General features: G+C 39.1%; 1 protein-coding gene across 1 annotated transcript in view; it reads right to left on the bottom strand.

The window, feature by feature from the left end:
* Positions 1-102: 102 nt before the first annotated feature.
* Positions 103-21025, bottom strand: part of LANCL3 (LanC like family member 3) — a 36261-nt gene continuing 15338 nt past the window's right edge. Inside the window, exons 2-5 of the mRNA XM_056501941.1 lie at positions 9862-9985; positions 8611-8808; positions 7448-7655; positions 103-6402 (exon numbers count right to left, since the gene is read on the bottom strand). Of these exons, the coding sequence (XP_056357916.1) occupies positions 6243-6402; positions 7448-7655; positions 8611-8808; positions 9862-9985 (690 nt within the window). The 3' untranslated portion in view covers positions 103-6242. The remainder of the gene's footprint in view (positions 6403-7447; positions 7656-8610; positions 8809-9861; positions 9986-21025) is intronic.

The following is a 21025-nucleotide window of genomic DNA, read 5'->3' as shown; positions in this document are numbered from 1 at the left end:
GATAACCACTGAACAGCTTTTGGAGCACTGAGTAATGACTGTTTTGGAAGGCAGAGTTGCCAGCACTATAAGTACAGAAATAAACAATCCAATGCAAAATCATACTGTTCAAGGTTGGACTTTTATTTAAGGCAAAATATAATCACAGCTTTAATATTCATAATATAGATATACACAAGTTTGTTCTGCCACTATGAAGCTTAGTATTATCACTGCTTTTAAAAAGCTATAAAATCTAGTTTCTACCATAATCTACCATACAAAACTAATACAATAAACACATTCTGAAAGATCACAGTGTTTAAAATATTAGAAAAGCAGGGGTCCTGCTTTCAAACAATAAGGTGCACCTCTAAAGAATCAAATCGACCTTGATTCTACAGGCCTGTACCACATCATGGCTGTGAATGGCTGTAACACTGAGAAACCAATCTAGAGTGTGGCACATACTTAAGGAATGAACATCACACACTGGAATATACTGAATAATCAAGTGTCACCAACACAAACTAGACATGAAATAATGCCACTTAAGTTCCCTGTATTTTTTATTTGTATTGGTATTCACGTATATTGCAGAGATATTGAGATTAAATGTATAGAAATCGCTATCAAATAGGGCCCTGCATATGGAAACACCTGTGCTTTCCTCACATTATGCAAACAAGCCTTACTAACTCCATGGGACTCGTGTAAAGGAAAGTTTGTAGGCCTGGAATTTGGAATGACATAGTTTTACCCCTGTTTCACACATGTGGAAGGAGCTACCTTACATGCCTGGAATCAAGTGGAGGTTCACCACTGACATCAGCAAGTGGCCTATCAGGCCCTTAAAATGAGTGCAGGAGGCCAATTCAGTGGCAAAACCAAACCACTGTTAAAGGAAATCCTTCTCTCTTGTGTGGTCATGGTAATGAACACAGAAGCAGAGTTAAATTTCTGGTCAGACAGCCTTTCTCTTCTATATATTGTGAAAATATATGTTGGACTAGGATCTGGTTTTTATTCCCTATAATTGACTTAAGGACTTCTACATAGTCATACAATGATGTTGCTGAATATCAGTACACTATAAAATCTCTTGAATTCAAATATCATCATACCACTGAGCAAAAAGAGTTTTTAATTAATTTTCTGCCCTTCTAGGTGGTATTGCTGTACTTGACCTAAATGCCTCCATCTTCTATTGAGTCATGCAATGAACAAAGTCAAGGGACTCCCTTTTAAGCATTGAAAATAAATATGGCCTTATGTATTTTCAAGCAGATTGTTATTTATAAATTAATTTTTTTGAGAGCATGATGTAGAATTTCAGATATACGGGGTATAGGACCAGTGGTGACAGTACAAATTAGTCAAGTTTAGTAACTCAAAGGCAGATTGAAAAGTTGGTGCTATTGGCTTCTTAAATGTATTTTTTTTTAACTGCCCCATCATGGATAGTGCAAATCACTTCTGTTCCACTAAAAGATAGGAGTAGGCAGTAGGTTCAGCTACACACAACTCCTTCTCAGACAAATGTTTTTTAACATTTGATGACTTTGCTATAATGGCAATGGAGTGCTGCTCAAGGCAGCTGAAACCTGCACAGTGCTTGCTGTACCACTACTTGTGCCATGAAACACTGTGCTATTCCCTTGGAAAATGCCTACTCACATCCCTAAACTGCTGTATTGTTCTGTGGGCCCTGAGCATTTTTGGGTTATGGCTTTGAAGCATGTTGTTCCCCTCATAGTGGGATTTTTGGTCATTTTCTTGTTTCTTTTCAATTTAGCTTTCTGCTGCTACCGTTTAATCTAAGACATATTTATATAAACTGAAATGTCTTCTCAGATCAGTCCAGGCTGTGCTGCCAGCCAGAAATTATTAGTTCTTCAGAGCAAGATTACTCTTTGAAAATCTATAGGGCAATTTTAGTCCTGATATACTAATCTTCCTACAGATTAGAATATGCACTCATGCCAGTGAATATTCAAGGTATGTAGAAGATTACTGCACCTGAGATTTACTTGACAGACCTCAGAGATCCAAAGAACAAGGATATATTCTCATACATTAAAATAGGTCACTGTTGGCATAAAACATGCAATATGTTGGCAGATGCTGTAACTATATGCAGAAAACTATGTGAGTACAAAAACTTGATTGCTTATCAAAGTTTCCATTTGCACATATTGCCCCTCTACGTTTCTGAATACAGCAGATACCCACAGTTTGTTTTTTTCCACAATATTTAAAAAACCAATCAGTATTCTTCTCATATTCTTTCCATGTCCATATATAATCAGTATTAGAACATCAAAGTGGCATTACTTAATTTGACAGCATAGCAATAAAGGTGATCCTTTACTTGCATTCCCTTATGCATATTTCCCAGAACTACTTAAAAGTATTTTGGAATGTTTAGCCATTTCACTTGGTTTTGATTGTCCTAACAGAACTGAAATCCTGGAGAAGTGACCGTGCTCCCTAGAAAGTCTCTCATTTATTTAATGAACTAAAACACCAGTAACAGTTTTTATATAGGATAATGATTTTTCCTTAGCAGGTGGGAAATGGCACAGCCAGTGAGAAGAGACCATCTGGGAGCATAAAATAATGTAATGCAAGTTAGTAGAACACCCTGCTTAAGCAAAATCAATCCATCTTATTTTCAAGAACAAAAGACCTGGGCTGCTTCTTCAGCCTCCTCAAGTTATTCAGAGGTTGGGAAACAAAGGCAGGGAAATTCAAGGCAACAATGATGCAAACAAAGCAGGTATTGAAAGCAGTGGCACAAAATAAACACATTATGACAAGAAGTTGTGAGTAGCAGGTAAAAATAAAGATATATTTGCTAGAACTGTACCATTGATAAAACTTATTGCATCTGGTTCTATGACTCCTGAAATCAATAAATCTGGACACTACAAATCTGGTTTCCCTCAAAATTATTCCCTGACAGTAATCTATGGATGGCAGGCTAAAAGTCATGAACAGTATATAGCTCCTTAAACTGATGTGTAATCTACAGCTTTACTCACAAACAGCACCACACAAACACAGGTACATCACAAATAAGCACCAATACCCACATAATGCATCCTCTTTGCTTTAACAGCATAAATACTATTATATCACTTAAATTCTTATTGCCTACACTTTATAAACTAAACACAGCCAAGAAACTAATGTGCAAACATGATGTAGTTACTGTGTTTTACACCCCGAAAGAAGCTTCTCGAGTTTCCCACAACAGTCTTTTGTCACAGCACCAGGGCAGAATCTCTTCAGGATTACATTTTTCAGTCCATAAGGACCCAATTCAGGAGCAGGAGGAGACAGAATCCCATGGAGAATGTCTAGCAAAGGTTGCAAGATTGATTTCTCAAAGCAGGAAGAAGGGTGCACAGAGGACCTTACTTTTTATTACACTGGAAAGTGCTGACAGCTCTACTCAGGTTGCTGTTCTGTCAATGTCTTAAAAGCAACAAATAAAGATTGCAACAGCACATTTGTAACAGCATATAGAGTGCAGAAAAAAAAAATCAGGTAAGACAATAAAGAAGGGAAATATGAATAAACCCTGCTCATTTAATGAGTGGCATTTCTAAAGAGCCCTGGGGTGTATTTGCACTGTGTTCAGAAGCCGTGACTGCAGCACATCTAGAAGTCACCTTAACCCAGCCAGGCTTGGTAAGAAAAGCCACGAATGTCTGAGAGTGAGCTCACACTGACATGTCTGATGAAAGAGATGAACAAATATGTTCCAAGATTTTTACCAGATGTATCCCATGAGACTGGATGTTTGTCTGCTGCCCTTGCTGGAATCAGTGCTGAACTCATATAACCTGTTTGGGATTTCAAAAACTGAGTAGTTCTATGAGTTTTCTCATTGTTGAATGGACTAGCTTTTACTCAAACAATTTTCTTTCTCTCTCCAAAACATGTGGCTTCATATACAAAGAATGGTTCTGTGGGGAGGAGATCTGTTTTGTGTGTGCTGTTGACCATAACACAGAGAAGATGAGAGTCTTCTCTGAATGTGAATTGGGAAAAATTCTACGAAGAGAGACACACAGGAAAAAACACTAGAAAGCTGACACTGAGTTCAATGTTTATTTCCTGGCATTTGTGAAGAATCACATTTAAGAGAAGTGGATAGGCCAAGTTTTACCTCCCTTAAACTTTTCTTTTAGATGCTTCCAGTTATGAAATATAGGGGCCAAATGCATTACAGGAACCAACTAGATAAAAATCCTAATGGATTTAGGGATCTTCACTACTGATAATTGGCTTTGCACAGGGCTGGGCAGAGCACACTCCCATATCCACTGACTTTTTGATTCAGCCTCATGTGTACACCCTCCCCATGGAATTCATCCCTGTGTGTGCACACATCTCACTGCTCAGAGTAACCAAGTAAGTGACATTAGTAGCTTTCTTAAAAGACCATCTAACTTTTTAACTTATGTGTTTTAATAAACACATAACAAATGTATATTGAATTTCACCATTTCCATTCACTAAAAGATACCTAAGTTCTTGCCAAAGTGATACAGAACTGCATTGCTTTATTCACCAGTGAAATATGGTTATTTTTATGACTAAGTAATTAATTAGAGCTGCACAGTGCAAGACAGAGTAATAGAAATCCTTTTCTGCAGCTCATAATAATGCAAGCCATCTCATTAAAATAACAGTGGCAAGAGGAGGAAGGGATTATTTTATTAAAATGTGGAAGGATTGCAAAACCCAGCTCCAACTTATAGCCTGATCAAAGCCCACTGAAATGAAATGGGAACTTTAATCCATTAGGCATTAAAAATAAAGAAATTGTAATCTCCTCCAGCTGAGAATGCAGGAAGAGGGACTGCATTGTTTGGCAGTGCATGGACAGCAGCTTTTTCTCTTTAACTTCAGTTTTTGACATATTGGTTTTCCCTACTTGTCTTTATAGATATTATTTCCATATAAATAAAAATAAATAAATAGCAAATAGATTTTAAATACAGATATCAATTTTATATTTTTAGTACAAATCTATGTTAGTGTTTTCTTTAGCTTTCAAGTACCATGTCATCATATCTATAATACATAGAAAATTGCATATAATTGCAATTATAAGTGCTAGTGCAACTAATATTGAGCAACCCATTTATTTCTATTTAAATTCTTTTCTGGCCAAAAATCATTTGGGCATATACATTATTTTATTAACTAGGAAAAAAGCAATTTTGAGGTTTGTCAGCAGGTTTTTTTCTGAGGATTACTATGCCATCCCAGGATTGTATTCATTTTGCAGGATTTGTAGTGAAGAATTCATTGAGGAAAATAGATTTTCCATCGTCTGAAAAATTTAGGGTACTGTTCAGAGATGCTGCTAAAAGTAATTAATTTTTAAAGAAAGCTTTTGTATCACTGAACAATACTTATCTAGTAATGCTGTATCATGAAGAAAGCATCTGCCTGCTGTATCTTTGCTACAGAACTTTTCAATTCTGCATGGCTCCACCCATCTTCCATGGGAAAATACTGACAAGACATGACACAGTTGCAGTAGATGAGAAAGGAGACCGGCTCCTTGCCACAGACTGAACTCTAAAAGGAAGGGTCCAATTCAGTGCTCATTTACACCTACATGTGAGACCCCACTTGCTGAAATGGACTGTGAAACTGCAGCCTGAACACACAGCTATCTACAGAACTGCCACTGCATGATGACCAAAGAGCTCAAAGATACAGATTTGCCTAATACATGTTACTAAAACTAGCAGATGTGGTTTAGGTAAAAAAATCCCAGATTTTGCCTTTGTGCAGTGCAGTGACATGTCTACAACACCGTCCCCAATTAGTGCATTGTTCCACAATGGTTTTTGCAGGACTCTTTTTAAAACCTACTGGGTGCATCACTGTTTCTTCTTTGCATGTTTCTGCAATTCTCTTTTGTCTTTTTTGCACCAAATTAGAAGTTTGATAATGCCCCTTCCTCTCTCACTTGAATAATTAGATAAATATCTACGACATCAGATTCAATCAGCTCCCCCACTTTTTTCCCCCACTGACCCATTTATTTTGACCACACACTTTCCCACCCCCCAAGCCCCAGTGTGTGTTGTTTTTGATCTGACTCCCAGCTACATTAAGGCTAGCATTAGTGGTACCCCCTCTCGTTTTGTAAATAACCTGTCTTGAAAAGTAAGTGGAACTGCAGGTGCCCTCTCCCACTACCTCAGGGACGTGGCCCTGGAGAGCATCAGTCTTTAGACAAAGACACTGAAGAGAGGAAACTCAGCTTGGTTGGGTTGCAGCAAGTCAGTCAGGAAACACACAGTTCCTGAAAAACCTTCATACAGGCTATATACACTTTCTAGTGCCCGGGAACCAGACTTAAATTCTTCTGTAAATAAGAAATCTGCAAACCTAAGAGAGAAAAAAAAGAGTTATTACTTTATGCCCCTCTCTGCTTGTTGTTTGGAAGCATCATTTTAATAACATTCAGTAATTAAAAAAACTAGAATGGTCAGTATTTAACCTTTTCTGCAAACTTACACTATCCAATTCCCACAAGAAACTGAGGTTTATTAGATCCAGAAGAGACAAATCTTTGCAATCTGTGTGGGCATTACCCTTGTTTAAGAGCTATAAGCTTTTTCTGATTTCTGTAAGATGCATCATTAAACAAATACTTTTTGATAACTTCTAAGATGCAAGCAATGTTTTACATCAATGCAGCAAATTCTGTAATGCTGAAATAGCTACACAAATTAAAAAATAAGCGAAGGGCTGAAAATCAGTCCTTAATTACTACAGAGCTTGCCTTTGTTATTCTGTGTTGTAAGGAAAACGTGAATAGATGGAATTAAATGTTTTTAAAAAGGCACAGTAAACTAGAGATACTTCAGAGGTAAGGTAAAGATAATTGCAGCACCGTGACAGAATTTTCACTGGACTATATGTGCTTGTGGTCCAGCCAAAATAGAATTAACCCCTCAAGCTAAGAGAAATGTGGGAATGATATACTTAAAAAATATAAATAACTGCACACCACATCCTATATTTACTTTCCACTTCTAGTAATATGGAATAGTGTTAAATAATGTTAAATGCTCTGAAAAAATCGTAACAAATCACGTTTTACTTTACTCCTGGACTTGGGTACACAGCTTGTCTGAGTTCTGCCATCACATCAGGATGAGACCTGGATGCAGTGATTCCTCCACATCCAGCCCAGTTCCCTCTGAAGGAACTCAGGCTCTCAGGCAGGGAGGGAGCCTGGGAGAGCCCAGGCAGTCTGGAATGAGACTGCAGAGCTCCCACAGAGTGCACCCACCCAACTCACAGCTAGACTTGACCCTGAAGCTTAAACATTCGGGTTACATCCTAGGGTGTGATCACAGACTCTGCTTTGTAAATGTCCCTGAACTTTTCTGGTATTTCCCTAAATCCAGAAGACAGCAATGCTCACCTCTGTGCCCTGTATATGTATTTGGAGTTCCCAGTGAGCCTATACAGCAGCAGGAACACATAAGCACTGCCAGCCACCCCGTGGCATATTCCAGGGCCCTTCTTCAGCAGGCCTTTCTGCCAGGTGAGCTCTCCACAGCGGATACAAGTGTCCAGATATTGAGGCTTCTTGGAAACCAGGTAAGCTTTGGCAAACAGATATGCAATGCCTAGGAAAACAGAAGTGAGATTGTCTTTTGTAATAAGCACACCAAGGGTTTCACAGAACACAAAAGAAAATAAAGATTAATACACTAAAAAAACTGCAGTCTTGTACTCTATGTGTCAGTGTAGCCTCTAAATGCTCCATGTGGAGGGGGGAGTACCTGCCATGCTAAAAACACACAGCAAGATGTACTTATCCACCCCCTGTGACAACACCACTTTCAATCTTTTCAGGCCATTATTGAATTTCAGGATTTACTCTAACATTCCAGACTTTCATCATTTTAAAAGAGCAGTCACATTTCTGCCTTTAAACAGTAAACTCTTAGAACTGTCTTTGGCTCCAAATCCCCATTCACCTCACCTGCTTATACTGACAGAAAAGGAAAGGCAAGATAATTTCTTACACCGGCAACAGATACAATTTTTACTAAATGAGAAAAAGAAACTCACTTTTTTTTTTCCCCAGTGAGGCCTACACTGCTTTATTCTAGTTATACACAGTTTTGCATACTAACTTCTGCTAAAAAAAATCCCAACTATTTGACTTATTTTTAGAGAGGATTTAAATAAACTTATCATAATCTTCACCAGAGCACTAAACAGCTCGGTTCATGGTAACCTTATGAGAATGCACATGACACATAACCAACTCAAGTGCCTAAGGAAATGTTTAGCTCACTTGTAGTCTGAATTTAACAAACACTCAAGTAGCTGAAATGTTCTTGTAAGCTCCATCTGTGTTATTACCCAAGAACAGTGAGGGAAAACAGGTTTTTCTGGGGAAGAACAACAGCAATTAATGAATTTCCACACATCTAAGTGTAACTTCTTTATGTCCTTTAGGATTTTGTCACTTTGGTAAAATTTAACCTGAGATTATCTTTTACATGGAATCACCTAATGTGGAAAAGCAAAGTGATCAGCATCTGGCTATGAAAGCATCAATGGGAAAAGAACCTGGAGCTCCATGGCACCAGTGCACCAGCTCGTTCTCCCGCTCGATGGTCTCCCCCAGCTCAGGGGGCCAGTTGCTGTTCTGTTCCTGGTCCATCAGGAAATCCACACTCTGCCACACCAGCTCCTGATCTGCTGGCTGCAGGTACTCATAATAGGAGAGCAACATCTGCAGGATTGAGGAAAGCCCATGTGCTGCACCTGGAAAGAACAGAAACAACTCAGTTAGAGGGTGGGTTTAGGTCCTGTCTGCATCTCATTGCAACTTTCCCTTGGGACAGATTTCCTTGTCAAGAGCATGGTTCTTTCATCTTCTTAATGCATACTGGAATAGTGCTTGGAATAAAATATTTCTAGGTGCATAATACCATATTTTACTACACCTGTCATTTCTAGTTCCTCTAGCTTTGCAAAAATATGTATGAATCCCTTCTGCTCTCACTCTGATTTGACTGAAACTTGCTGTATGAAGTTAAATTGAACCTAAACTGAATTCTGTTTCAAGGTGTTACTCTTCTTGACACACTGCAGAATCTGGGCCATATATTTGCATTTATTGAATGCAAATTGAAACTGGGCCATAGGTGGGTATTTCCCAGTTACTGACTGACAGTATCAGTGAGCTAACACCTAAATTTCAGTGCAAGAACTGTCTGTACCTGCCAGGGTCTGTGGAACACACCACACAGTGACTGCTCTTTCTGCTCCCCTGCCAGGGAACTGTGAACCAATCTCACACTTTCTGCAGTGATACTGAGCCTTGAGAAGCCCATGAGAGCCCTGCCCAGTGGCTTTTCACACTTCTTCAGGTGAGCTCCAACCAAGCTGTGAGAGGAGCAGCTGCCTGAGTCACAGTGCTACAGCCAAATCCACTCTGCCAATCCAGCACAACAACAGCAGCTCCCAGAGAACATCCCTGACAGAGCCCTGAGCAACCTGCTCCACACAGGCACAGACACCACATCCCTCACTGCCTCTGCTGGCAAGGCACATTTATTTACCAGGGCAGAAAGAAGAGGGAATGAAGCTGCTCCCCTGCTGCAGCACAGGCACCTCTGGCATTCCCCAGTGCTCAGCAGCACCACCCCTCCCCTCCAGCTCCTGTCCCACTACACAGCTTAGGAGGTTGGATGGTCCCAACTGGTTCAGGAGAAATCCCACGTGGTAGATTTTATGTATTTCATTTGTGAAATGCCTACTAGCTCAGCATCTCCTCACAGCACTGTCTCAGAGGTGTTAGTGTGTTTTACTCACCAAGATATTCTGTTCCATAGTAGGAATACATGAGTGGGACTGGTTTCCTCTTCTTCACTGCATACTGTTTTCCTGATTCCAGTATGGCCAGGCAAATAGATTTAATTTGTGCTGCAGTCAGCACCTAAACAGAAACATCAAACAAACATCAAGTCTATTATAATTATTTCATTTTTAAAGACATTTTTCAGGACTCTGTTTTTTGCCAGTGCACAGGATGCAGTACTGCCTTTAATCTTATAAATATGCTGTAATGTACATCATTATTAGGAGTTCCTTACATAACACAGTTGATTTACATAATGTTTCTCAAAACCAGCGTTTCATCCTGTCTCAGGAAGTGAATGTCAAATCTTTAGCTACACAGATGAGGTGAAAAGAGGCCCTCTAAGAGTCTTTCCTTCCCAGAGATCTTTCAGTCTGATGGAAGATGACAACAAGCAGCAGCCAAGCTGCAGAACAGCAGCCTCCAGACTGGGGGGAAGAGGCATTAGGAGAAAACAAAGAAAAGATTAAAGATGTAAATGTTACAGGCTTTATTGGGACACACTGACCTAGACAGATTTTTCTACAGACAAGATTTAAAAAAAAATTAAGCAAAGAAGAGTTACTAAATTGTTACTAAATTACTGAAAATTACTACCATGTATGAAGGTTCAGAAACCTTTTAGTAAAAAGAATCTGCCTTTCTTAATACAAGAAAATGCTAAGAAAAAGGAAGTGCAAGACAGGCTTCTATGAAGACATGCTAGCTATGCTTGTGGGACTTTAGCATCACAAACAGGTTAATGCAGTCCCTAAAATGACTAATGCCTTACTCTTAGAGATGTCAGAAGACTGACAAATCACATATTTGACCAGACATGAACATTTCCATGTTACTGAGCTAAAGCATTCAGTGAGAAATCAGTTTCACACGTTTTAACTACAACTCTAATTACATGCAATTCACCAGCAATCTTGTGTGTCAGCCACACCTGGACATTACTGACCAATACCTAGGCCAATTAAATAATTTAACTGAAGTAGTGTTTTAGCTTTAGGGGAAAGCCCATATGGCAGCAGTACTTTGAAGAAATATATCTCAACTTGTGAAAAGAGAATTGAGGAAGGAAAAAAGCAAAATGACACAGGGAAAAAAAAGGAAAAGGCTGTACATATAGACAAATGGCAGTCCTAAAATTAACTGGAATATCAGAATAATGTCTTTGAAATGTTTCTGAACACATCTGGGTTTCCTGTAATTTGTATTATCATAGGATTTACAATTAGTTATTCAAGTGTAAAAAACACTGATAGCTTTAATATGGAGACAACATCTGTTATAAACTGTATTTTCTCATTTGGATTGTAAAAGATACTAAAGATAATTAATATCACTCAAAACTTGACTGAGAACTAATGGCCTGAAAGATTTTTTTTGTGTGTCTCACCTTGCTCCATGATAACAAGGGATTTTATTACAGCTGCTCCAAATGACTCTGGTATTTGTACAACCCAGAGAATAACCTAGTTCTCATCTTGATAGTGCACTTTAACATTACTGCAGTAGAATTAAATAAACCATTAAATAAACCATTAACATCTGGAGACTTCACTCATTTCCAGTCATTTTAAAATTAATTGGTTTAGCTTCACAGAATTTAAAGAGATGGTTTGAATCTAAAGCAAATGAGGAGAGCAAAGACACGGTGAGAAACACTGAATTCTCTCCAGAAGTCTCATTTTACTGTCTTGAAATTTGGGACCTATACCTCTGAATTCCACACCTTGTAAAAGCATTAATAAGGTAATTCTTTAAAAAAAATGTGAAGGGTAAGTTCTACTAATTGTAATTCTGAAAGGCAAAGGCATGTAGTTAAAAAATCTCAATCAGTTCATTTTCTGTATGTAATGATTCCTTCACTTAATATTATCAACTAGCTTTCAATACAAACCATGTTTTGCTAAGCTTATTTTTATGTTCAGCACATTTAATTTTTAAATTGAACTAATGACTTTTTTAGAATGCTGTTTTAGTATTTCAAATGGATGCAAACTTCTATCCAAATCCAGCCTTCCACAGTGCTGCATAAAAAAATATCAGCTAGATAAGAATGCACTGTTCACTGTTTTTTAATATAAAATAAGTGTAAAAAGCCAGCACTATGAATACCTAAGTCTATACATATACTTATATATGCTCTTTTGGCTGGCATAATGAAATATGCTAAGGAATGTCACCTCTTTTTCAGAATGCAAAAGCAGCCCTTATGCAAAGACAGATGAAAAATGGTATTTAAAAGCATGAATGAATGGTAGAAATCAATCCACCTGATCCACTTCCACATGACCAAAGAAAATGGGAAAGAAAATGACCTGTGTATCTTGAAAACAGCCTTATTTCTGGCTTCTTGGACTGATCTTACTGGGCTGACAACAGGTAGATGTGTCCTAAGTAACAGCTAAATAAATAAATCTTTATGTTGACTACACATACTTCTTCCCAAGTCACTCAGTCCAGTCATTGTAGGGCTGCTGCCTGTTTCCCAAAACATTTAAATATGAAGGACATGCATTTGCTCCTTATTCTAGAAATAACTTAACTTACTTACTCTAACTTACCATCATTATTAGTGGCCTGACAAAAGCCTGAATAATCAACAATCACATTTAAAATCTCCATTGTTTGACACATTTTACTTCAACCAATTTTGTGTTAAAACCTCCTTAGATTTCTGTCAGGTTACAACAAAAAAAAAAAAAATCTGTGGCTTGTCTCTCTATGCTTCCTCACAGTATCTTTAATAAAACAGCTAAATCTTATGACAATCATAAATCATAAAATACATTAATCATAACCACAGACAGTGCAACTGTGGTCCTACAAACTTCATTTTCATTACAGTGTAGTCACAGTGCCTCCTTGCCCCTGGGAATTATTAAAGTAATGTTTAATTAGGGATAGAAAAGAAACAGACTGATCATCCTCAAGGCTTTGAAAGGATAAATCATATATTGATATCACATCCTCTGGAGCCACAGATGCTTTGATGCAGAACAAAGCCAATATGAGAATATGCTACCTAGAAAAAAAAATCATGCTTGAGATAAGATACATAATTTAAGAAAATTCTTGAATGTCACTTAATATAAGCATACATAAAATCATTCTTTATCATGTCAGAACATGAATGGAAGACTAATGATACTAAGAGTTATACTGCTAGTGCTTTAAAATTTCACCCAATTCCTTTTTGTATTCTTAAAGACATCACAACCTGTTCTACCAAAGAATTACAGAATGGTTTGGGTTGGAAGGCACCTGAAAGACCATTTAGTTCCAAGTCCCCCACCATGGGTAAGGACACCTTCTACCAGACCAGGTTTGCTCAAAGCCCTGCCCACTCTGGCTTTGAACAACTTCTCCACAACCTGTTCCAGTGTCTCACCTCCCTCACAGTAAGGATTTCCTTCCTAATATTTAGACCAAGCTTGCCTTCTTTCAGTTGAAAGCCATCCCCCGTTGTCCTGGCACTACATGCCCATGTAAAAAGCCCCTCCTAATCTTTCAGTTATTTATCAAGCACACACATCATACATGTTCCTTTTCCTGGTTAGAGATGGCCTGGCCACTTCAGTCAAAAGAGGTGATTTTGTCTCAACTGATGTTAGAAATGTTCATTTTAGTCTCCTCACTAGATTGAAGTTTGGAATACATGCATTCCACATTCTCCCTTCAATTTCTGTATCAATTGGTTGCTGGAGTTCTTTATTTTCTGTTTTAAATCATTGTCCAGTGATGCTGAGTGCTGCCAAATAATTGCTCCACTCACACTGGTGACAGCTACATGTTACTTTAAGCACAAGACATAAGCAGCACTTTAATACTTTCTATTTGTACCACTGTCTGTGCCTAGGAGCCTGAATTGCAGTAAAAAAGCCACTGTGATTGTTCATAAAGTCTCTCCATTTTTCTCTGGTGCCACTGCAGACAGTATGTCTTTTCCCATAAAGGCACTCCACAATTCTGTGAATTATTTAAGGCAGGTCCTTTTTTCAGTAAATCCCTGTTAAAAGCCAGCCAGGAAGTGCTATGTCTACAGCAATTACAAAGCTTTTTTTTTTTTTTTTTTTTTTTTTTGTTAGCAGTCTCTCACCCTGAGATTGTTTAGTTGGAAGTCAATAACTTCACAATTCTTTTTCATCTACTAAAAGAGATTTTGCAATTATTGGTTATGACAGTGCTAAGCCCTATGTATGTATTTTGAAAACTGTAGACAGAAAACTTGACCTTGAGGATTAGGCAGAAAGCAGCAGGATGAGCTCTTCTGATTAATGTTTTCAGCACTTTTTTATTCCTCTGAATGCTTGTACAAACCCCTTGGCTCATTTAGAAAACCACTGCTACATCAAACTGCATACTGTATGAAGTGCATTTGATGACTGTAAGCTTTTAATTCTTTTAACAGGTCTATATTTATTTCCTTAGAGCTCTTTCCTGTGACAGAAGGCATTACTGAAGCCAAGTATCATTATCTTTTGATAAATGCATGAGCACTTTCAGGAGGTAACAGCTACGGTTACATTACTGTGGAGAAAAAACCTTCCATGCACATAAAAATATTTTATTATGCACCTAACACATCAAATCTCTCTCTGTTACACTTCTAAAGAGCCATTTACATGAATTTGATCGTACACTCCTTCTGATGCTGTACAAAGTGTCAAAATAAGCTGAAGAAAATGGGTCAGTCTGCAAAAAACATAACAGGAGCTTTGCCATTGCTCTCCTATGCAATGGTAGCCCAGCAGAGGGAGCTTGTGAATTAGTTATAATAACCCAAAACGCTGCAAAAAAAGATACACATATTTTTGTTCAACAGGACAGTTGACACTCAAGTCAACTTGGTAATTTCATGATACTTACTGCAGCACATGGTATTTAAGTTCATTCCTTAAGCCTGATCTTTTCCTGCCAAAGAGAGGGACTGGCATTGTTCAGGAGCCTTTCCATGCAATGTCACAGCCAGGCTTTTCCCTTTCAGATGATGGTGATACCTGAAGCCATGGAAGAGCAGCAGGTACAACAACAGGGTCTGCCTCCCCACTTTGATTGATGTACTTCTTCTGTGGCACAGTGGGAAACCCAGCTCCAAGTAAACAGACACAGAAGCTCAGGAGTCTGCTTCCCTCATGAGCACTGTCAAGTACACCCTTCTTTTAAAGATAAAAAATATATGGTGGTTTTAAATCTCCTGAAAACTTTGGTCAGTAAACTAGATTAATTTCAGAAGTACTGTTCCTAAGGCAGTCTGTTTGTTGCTGTAACAGCTCCATGTATTGTCTTCAGAGTGTATTTCCCCCAATTTCTCATACTAACACAACTACATGACAATTTGGTCAGACTCAGAACAGCTACTACTGTGATTCTGCCACTTCACTGGAAAATGGTACTTGACTGAAATCTTGAGTAAGTGAGACTTCCCTATAGATCCCACTGGCATTGCTTGTTTTTAACATGTAAATTTGGGTGGTTTTGAGGTTTGCTCTTTGCCTCAGCACCACAGAAACAGCAAAGCAAAGCCTGTCCTGTTTTGTGGATCACTAATCATGACTCCAATCAGAAGGTGAAGGCTGCCTTTATTCCTGGTGAATCAGATTACTGGTAAATAAGACAATACAGAAATTCTATTACATTAACAGTGCAAAATTTCCACAGGCCCTACCTGCCAAGACTGTGTAGCTCTAAACCCATCAAATTCTGCTGTTAAACCTGTCCTTCAGAAGGGGAACATGACATGTTGCAGAAAAGGATGGAGCACAACCATTACTGCAGACAGGTGGCTGCTCAGAGCAGCTGGTGCTGCTACACAGTTGGTCAAATGCAATGAGCATCTCGATTCCTTATGTCTCCACTTAAAAATTGAGAGTTTTAAGAAAAAACCCTTTGTGGTGGGTAACAACATTTGGGGTCTTCATGTGCATTGTCCACACACACTTCTCTCCCTTCTGATTGCCACTGATTAGCATTTTGGTTTCTCCTAAGGTAAGAACACCAGGTAGGAATTGGAGGAGTGCCCAGCTGGCCCAATCTCCAGCAGCATTTTACACCCTCTGGCAGGCTGATGCCAAAGTCAGTGGCAACAATCACAGCTTCCCCATGCCTGGAATGCATTCAGCTCCTGGCAGGAGGGGGCAGCCAGGTGGGCACTGGCCTCTTCTCCCAGGTAACCAGTGACAGGACAAGAGGACAGTGTCTGAAGCTGTGCCAGGGGAGGTTTAGCTTGGACATTAGGAAGAATTTCTTCACAGAAAGGCTGATTAGACATTGTAACAGACTGTCCAGGGAGTCTTTGCCCCTGGAGGTCTTTAAGGAAAGACTGGATGTAGTGCCATGGGCTGGGTGGCACGGTGCTGTTCAGACACAGGCTGGATCTGATGATCCCAGAGGTCTTTTCCAACCTAGTTATTTCTGGGATTCTGTGATTATGCAAGCAATCACACAGTTCTTCCTGCAATTTGTGCATTGTATTCTTTTCTTAGGACATTTCTCACTAGGTGTTCTCATCTTAGGACAAATCACAATGCCCAGCAGAGACAATGGGAAGAGAGAGGGTGTGTATGGAGGGGGAGGAAGCAGAAGAGGACCAGACTATCTTTTGTCACTGCTGTACCTTTCTTCAAGCTCCCCCTATCCTGGGTCAATGAAAAGAGAAGGAAACATGAGTTTCTCCTAGCTACACCCAGGTTCCCAACACCTCTTACTCTGCTGCACCAGGGTGTGGTTGGATACACCTATCCAGTTGTAACACAGTGGCTCTCCCAGGTCTTGGGAAGGAAAAAACAGGTCTCCATCACTATTATTAAAAAAGTAGGGAACACCACCCCCCTGCTCTCTGCTACTGGAGAAATGAAGCAGGGAAGATGCCAAGGGACAGATCCTGGATCAGAGCAGCTCAGATAATCACCGTGACTGAGGAGGCATCAGGCTGCCCCCTGAGAGCTGAGCTCCTGCTCAGCAGCAAAGCCAGCAGGGCACTTCTCAGGAGGACAAGTCTGACCACAGCACAAGAAGTGAGGTATCCTGGGATGCACTCCTGTGCTGAGGCTTTTGAACAGCAGCTGTCTGCACCCCAGCTGCATGTTCTCTGCTGCCTAGTCGAGGGTTAGAGTTACCACAGAGCACAAAGAGCCAACAATTTAATTTCAAGCATCTCTCCCTCGAATTGCACCCAAATTCAAGAGCATGAATTGAAAAGCATGTTTAAAAACATTAAAAAGATTTGCAAATTAAGTGAGAAACAAACTCAGCACTGCTTGGAGAGGCTTTTTCTTACATTACAAAATTCTATCCCAACATTTTCAAAAGGCATGTCAAATCCTTTTTTTTTTTTTTTTCCCCTTTTTCATTGTTATTATTGACTAACCACATAATGCATGGCTGAGCAATGATGGGGACACAGATGGGAACTGGTAAAAATGGATGTATCAGAGATCACCTTTCTGCACCCCAGATCCTTGTTTGGAGCTCCTGTGTATCAACCACTCCTTCACCAGACACAGGAGCAGTTTATGAGAGCTACAAATAAGCAGATTACTGCTGCATGGATCCTGCTTTCCTTCCCACTCCCCCCTCACAGGCAGGAATAAGATTATTCATGTACAAACTTCATCAGTGGGAAATCCTTTGATTCTTTAGTCTCAGTCAGAAAGTAAACCAGTGCATGTATTCTGTAATTAGCTCATGCCAGAAACACAGCACAGAGCTGACAATTCCTGATGGGAGATTTATCCCTCTGCACTCCAGATAGGTGTCCCTGACAGTGCTGCATTATGATGACTAACACCTTCCAAGCTGGGCACCTTGCACTCTTGTTGGGGTTACAGTGTGCTGGAGCTGTGCTGCCCCAGGATCCCATCCCATTTACAACACTACCAAGCAAGGAACATCTGCTCTGCCTGTGTATTGGATCAGTTTACTGCCCCTTAACAGCAGGTCTGCTGGTTCTCTGGAAGTGATTTCATGCCTTCATCTGTTCCACAGACATTTCTTGTAGTAGCAAAGCTGTCCTGGTGCTTGGTTCATGAATTCAATCTATGCAGAGGTATAAGAAGTATTATCCATTCTTCCAGCTCCAGAGCAGCAGGAAACAGGATTCATGAAACAGCCCTTGCAAGAGACAGTATCTTTGTAACCAGGAATGAGAGACCCTCCCCAAACACTGCACCACACTGTGGGTTTAGTCTGAATTTAAAAATTATGCAAGTCCAGTTCATTTGGGCACCACCATTTGCTACTAGGAACTCAGGAAGGCTGCTTCTTGTGAAAAGGGATTTATTAGGGTTTGTACATATCTGCAGGTCAGCATGAGATGGGCAGAACTCAATTTCCAGTCAGTCAGTAAAGGCTGACATTAGTCAAAGGGAAACTGGCTAAGGCTTAGAGTTCTACAAATGAAAATGACAACTCTGTCTACAGACCAAAGAAAGTTGATGAGCCATATCTGAAGATGACTGAAGGTCTCCAGAAATAACAGGACACTTCTGTTTCTTTATTCTTTTACTTAATCAGTAAAAGATGTGACATCTCAAAAAAAAAAAAAAAAAAAAACCAAATAAAACTAAGAGATTGTACTTAAAAGCAACTATGTAATAGAACAAATTAAAAGTACAGGATGAGGACAGAGAAAGATTGATTGCTAGTTCCTTGAGAATTTCTTTAAGGATGCTCATCATTCAATTCATCTTAAGTAACACCATATCTTAATCACTCACAGTAATGGAAAAGAGCCTTCTCAGTCTCATGCAGCACTTTATTTTTTCAGTTTGTCAAAGTCACTTTGACTATTAGATCATTCTTATGGCTTTTAATATCAAAGTCCTCATTGACCTGAATGGGTCTTGTCAGGGGGAGACTGTTACTCCTAGCAAGTATCATGCAAGAAATGCTGAAAATTTTACAAGTTTGTTAAGGTTTCTTTGTCTTGCAGTAACACCATGGGGCTGGCTCATGGTTTGTTTGGGATGATAATTCTGTCCTTAAAGACTGAGGCTGCAGGAACATGAATTACTTGACAGAGTAAAATGCTGACCTCACTTGAAGAAGCTGAGTAGAGACAACTAACAGATACAGCTCAGCAAATATCCAGCTCTTCAAACATTGATCCTGCTCTGATTTCAGTCAGTTTGGAGGGAGCTGACTAGCACATGCACTGTCATTCACTGCTCTAAACCAATGTGGAGTGCATGACTTAGAGACAAAAAATATTTGGGGTTTTTAATAACATTTTTCCAAGACTGTGCATATTTTATGCCAATTGAAAAAAGCTGCATTTATAAGCAGTAGTTCTCCCTCAGACTCTCAAAGAACCATCAACAAATATTCTTAAGAAGACTGTCTCCTGTGATGAGCCAGGCAGCACAACTCTTCAGCATCTAAATGAAAGAGACTAAAAAATTTCAGTTGAGGTATGAGACATCACTCCCCTGAAGCCAAAATTCCAAATAATAGTCTGCATTTTCTGTGGAGACAGAGCTTTGCACTTGTGCTGCTAGATCTTCTTTGCTACTGCAAATACGTTGTTTGAAGAATTAAAATTAAGTTTGAAAAACTAAAATAAAGGACTGCTGTTTATATACATACCAGCAAATTGTATTGGATCAAATTATCTCTCATCTTGCTTGATAGTCAGTTTAGCAAGAATTCACTTGCTTTTCAAACTAATACCCTAGGACACAGCTCAGAGATGCAACTGAGACTGTCAGACATTTACAGTTCTACATGGGGAATTTTTTTCTGTCAGGACTACAGGATTTGGCCTGGACTACACTTGTCAAAAACATTTTACCACATTTCAACTAATCAAATATTACAATGTAAGCAACTGTACATTCATTTAATTTTACACATGAAGTGTGTTGCCAGGTGTCATAACTTATTTCTTTCTTTTTTTTTTCTTTTTTTTTACGTTAAAAATACTGCATTCCTTATCTGCCACCATCATCCAATCCTTTCATCTTCCTGCAAGAATTCCCAGTCTACTTCCAGTGCCTTTAGGCTTGTTTTGTGAGTGTTCAGACTACTCCCTCTGTGCAAGTGAACATGCGTCATTGACAGGCTTACCAAACTAAATAAGAAAACAGATTCATCTCCTCAAAGCCTCGTGGCAGAAGTGTTGGAACCAAAAAAAAAAAGATGGAGGAGGAGGACAGGCTGCAGAAAGTAGCATCTGAATTATTCATAAAAGACTGTACAGCTTGTTACTGTTAAAACCTGCAGAAGTTAACTACTACTCATTTCTTCCTTTATTTTGAATTAAGATTCAGAAAGAGAACACAGTTGCTGCCAGCATCAGAGGCTCTCAACTACAATGCCTTTTTTCCACATTTAAATTGAATAAAAGCTTCCATCACAACATGCTACCTAGGGATGCACAGAAAGCTTTGTTCTTTCTTTGGATAATTCTCTGAATCTGTTCTCCCATTATTGAAATAAACAAAACAAAAAGTCAAGCACAATCAAGTACTTTAGAGGTAATTAAGAAATTCTTCTAAATGAAGTTATCATCTGATTTCTGGACAGGAGATAATGTGTTAAAGGAGATAATGCATTAAAGAACACAAGAAATTATTTTATCTTGCAAAGTACGAACAAAATGATAGTTTACGAAAAGCTGTAAGTTTAAAGGAAAAATATCTCTTTGTTCCCCAAAGACTTAAGTAAGCTGGGGAAATTATTTCTGCAAAATTTAGCCAAGACCACTCACACTGTGCAATTTTAACAAACTGAATGAACTTTTCTGTAATTGAGAATTTTTAGAAAAATCTTTGGCTTAGCTGCCAGAAGTGCTCCACAACTCCAACTGAATTAAATTTGAATTCTTCAGAGCCCATGTTGTGTAAATAAATGATTTATCACATTTCAACTCACCCAATATTAAAATGTAAGAACATTTATTCCTGACTGTGAGAGACTGGAATGTTAATGGTTAATGACTTAATTTCCCATTTGTGCTTTGCTGGGGCTGGGCTTGCCCCCCTGAGGGGCAGGGAGTGAGTTTTTGGGTGTGTGGTGGTGAAGCCTCTGGTCCCCAAAAGACCAAGGGTGTGAGCACCCATCACCAAGGGCTACAAGCCAGGCTTTGAGACAGGTGAGGCAGATCCTGCAAGGTGGGATGCTGCT

Source organism: Oenanthe melanoleuca, chromosome 1 (genome assembly GCF_029582105.1).
Source record: "Oenanthe melanoleuca isolate GR-GAL-2019-014 chromosome 1, OMel1.0, whole genome shotgun sequence".
Lineage (NCBI taxonomy): Eukaryota > Metazoa > Chordata > Aves > Passeriformes > Muscicapidae > Oenanthe > Oenanthe melanoleuca.
This window is presented reverse-complemented; position numbering and strand designations above follow the sequence as displayed.